The sequence below is a fragment of the Blastocystis hominis genome (assembly GCF_000151665.1).
Source record: "Blastocystis hominis, Singapore isolate B (sub-type 7) whole genome shotgun sequence assembly, scaffold_18".
Classification (NCBI taxonomy): domain Eukaryota; class Bigyra; order Opalinata; family Blastocystidae; genus Blastocystis; species Blastocystis hominis.
In genome coordinates, this window is record NW_013171825.1 from 91,564 (window position 1) to 92,942 (window position 1,379).

Here is a 1,379-nt window from a genome sequence, read left to right on the forward strand (position 1 = left end):
ATGTCCTTTGTATTGTCACAATATCTGAATCAGTTGTCTCTATTACAATATAGCGTCCAAGTGCATTTTAGTTATCCTGTGAAGTACATTAATTCTTACAAAACAACAGTAATAAGTAAATATCGTATGAACGAGTCTAATGAAACAACAAGTGAACTAACTACTATTGACCCCAATATTCGAACTTTTGCAGAAGATCTGCTGACTCCTGTCCAACTAAAGGACTTCGGTAAATATTCAAAGAATCGTAATAATTATCTACTTTTCATTATTCTTAGAGTATGATTATGCCAATATATATTATCCAGTTCCATTCAATAAGCTGGTTTCGGATATCTCCAATCGATATGTTAATTATGGAGTGAAAATAGGATCAGTTCCATTCGTTCTAACAGGTGATATACCCAAGTTTGAGAAGCAAACATCGGAAGTGTTAATGATGACTGGAGCATCTGACAACCATGCTTTGGGATCGTTCAATTGTCTCTTCTCTATGGTAGTAGCAGATCCGTATGCTTCTTATATGTATATCGATTTGGGATTATCTCCAAGATTCAGAAACATTTTGTTTACTCATTTCAATACAATTCATCAAATCCAAAAGAAAATGAACTCGACTGGATTCATTGCATATCGTAAATTCAAATTCAACTCATTTCCAGCATGGATAAAGCTTGCAGGAAACAAACAACAACGAGGCGGATATGCATGGAAGGTAATTCCATTAGGAGATGCCTATTTTGCCTGGAAAGGCATTGTATTTTGGCTAGATGGAGGAAGCTTGATTCGAGAGGGAATAAGTCGTGAATTGACAAATGTTCGAATGGATGGAATTTACAGCCCACCTTCTTCAGGCAATCAACATAAATGGACTTATTTTGCTACAGCAAAATTCTTAGAACGAAATCATTTGATCGATCGATTTAACCCCAGGGATCCAAATGCATCTGGAGGTCATCTGATCATCGATTGGTCTAACAAAACTGTATTGAATAAGGTAATGATTCCCTATTATCAGTGTGCTTTTACCCAAAAATGTATGTCACCTCGCGGATCCAGTATGAAGAATCATAGACAAGATCAAGCAGTATTGTCAGCCTTTTTAAGCAATCTCAAAACTACTCGATCCATGAATAGCAACTATCTAGCTATTCCTGGTTTACGTCTAGAGCATAATAACAATTTTCAAAAGTGTGAATCATTATTAGGCAATGAACTGAAAACCATACAAAACAATTTTCAGATAGATGTAAAAAGTACTTTCATTTCCAAAAAGAAAATGAAATACATTCGAGTGATGACAAAATACGGATCAAGGTCGGTTGATAAAGCTTGGGATCCAGCAGTCTAAAAATGTGAGCTCATGTGTCTGTGTAAAG

At 35.6% G+C, this 1,379-nt stretch overlaps 1 protein-coding gene across 1 annotated transcript; it reads left to right on the forward strand.

Annotated features, from left to right (window-relative positions):
* GSBLH_T00006415001 (uncharacterized protein) lies at nt 1-1,351 on the forward strand (the record flags this gene model as incomplete). Its single annotated transcript, XM_013040778.1, has 2 exons — nt 1-229; nt 279-1,351. The coding sequence occupies 2 exons, from the start codon at nt 1-3 to the stop codon at nt 1,349-1,351; spliced, it is 1,302 nt and encodes a 433-aa protein (XP_012896232.1).
* Between the last annotated feature and the right edge of the window lie 28 nt (nt 1,352-1,379).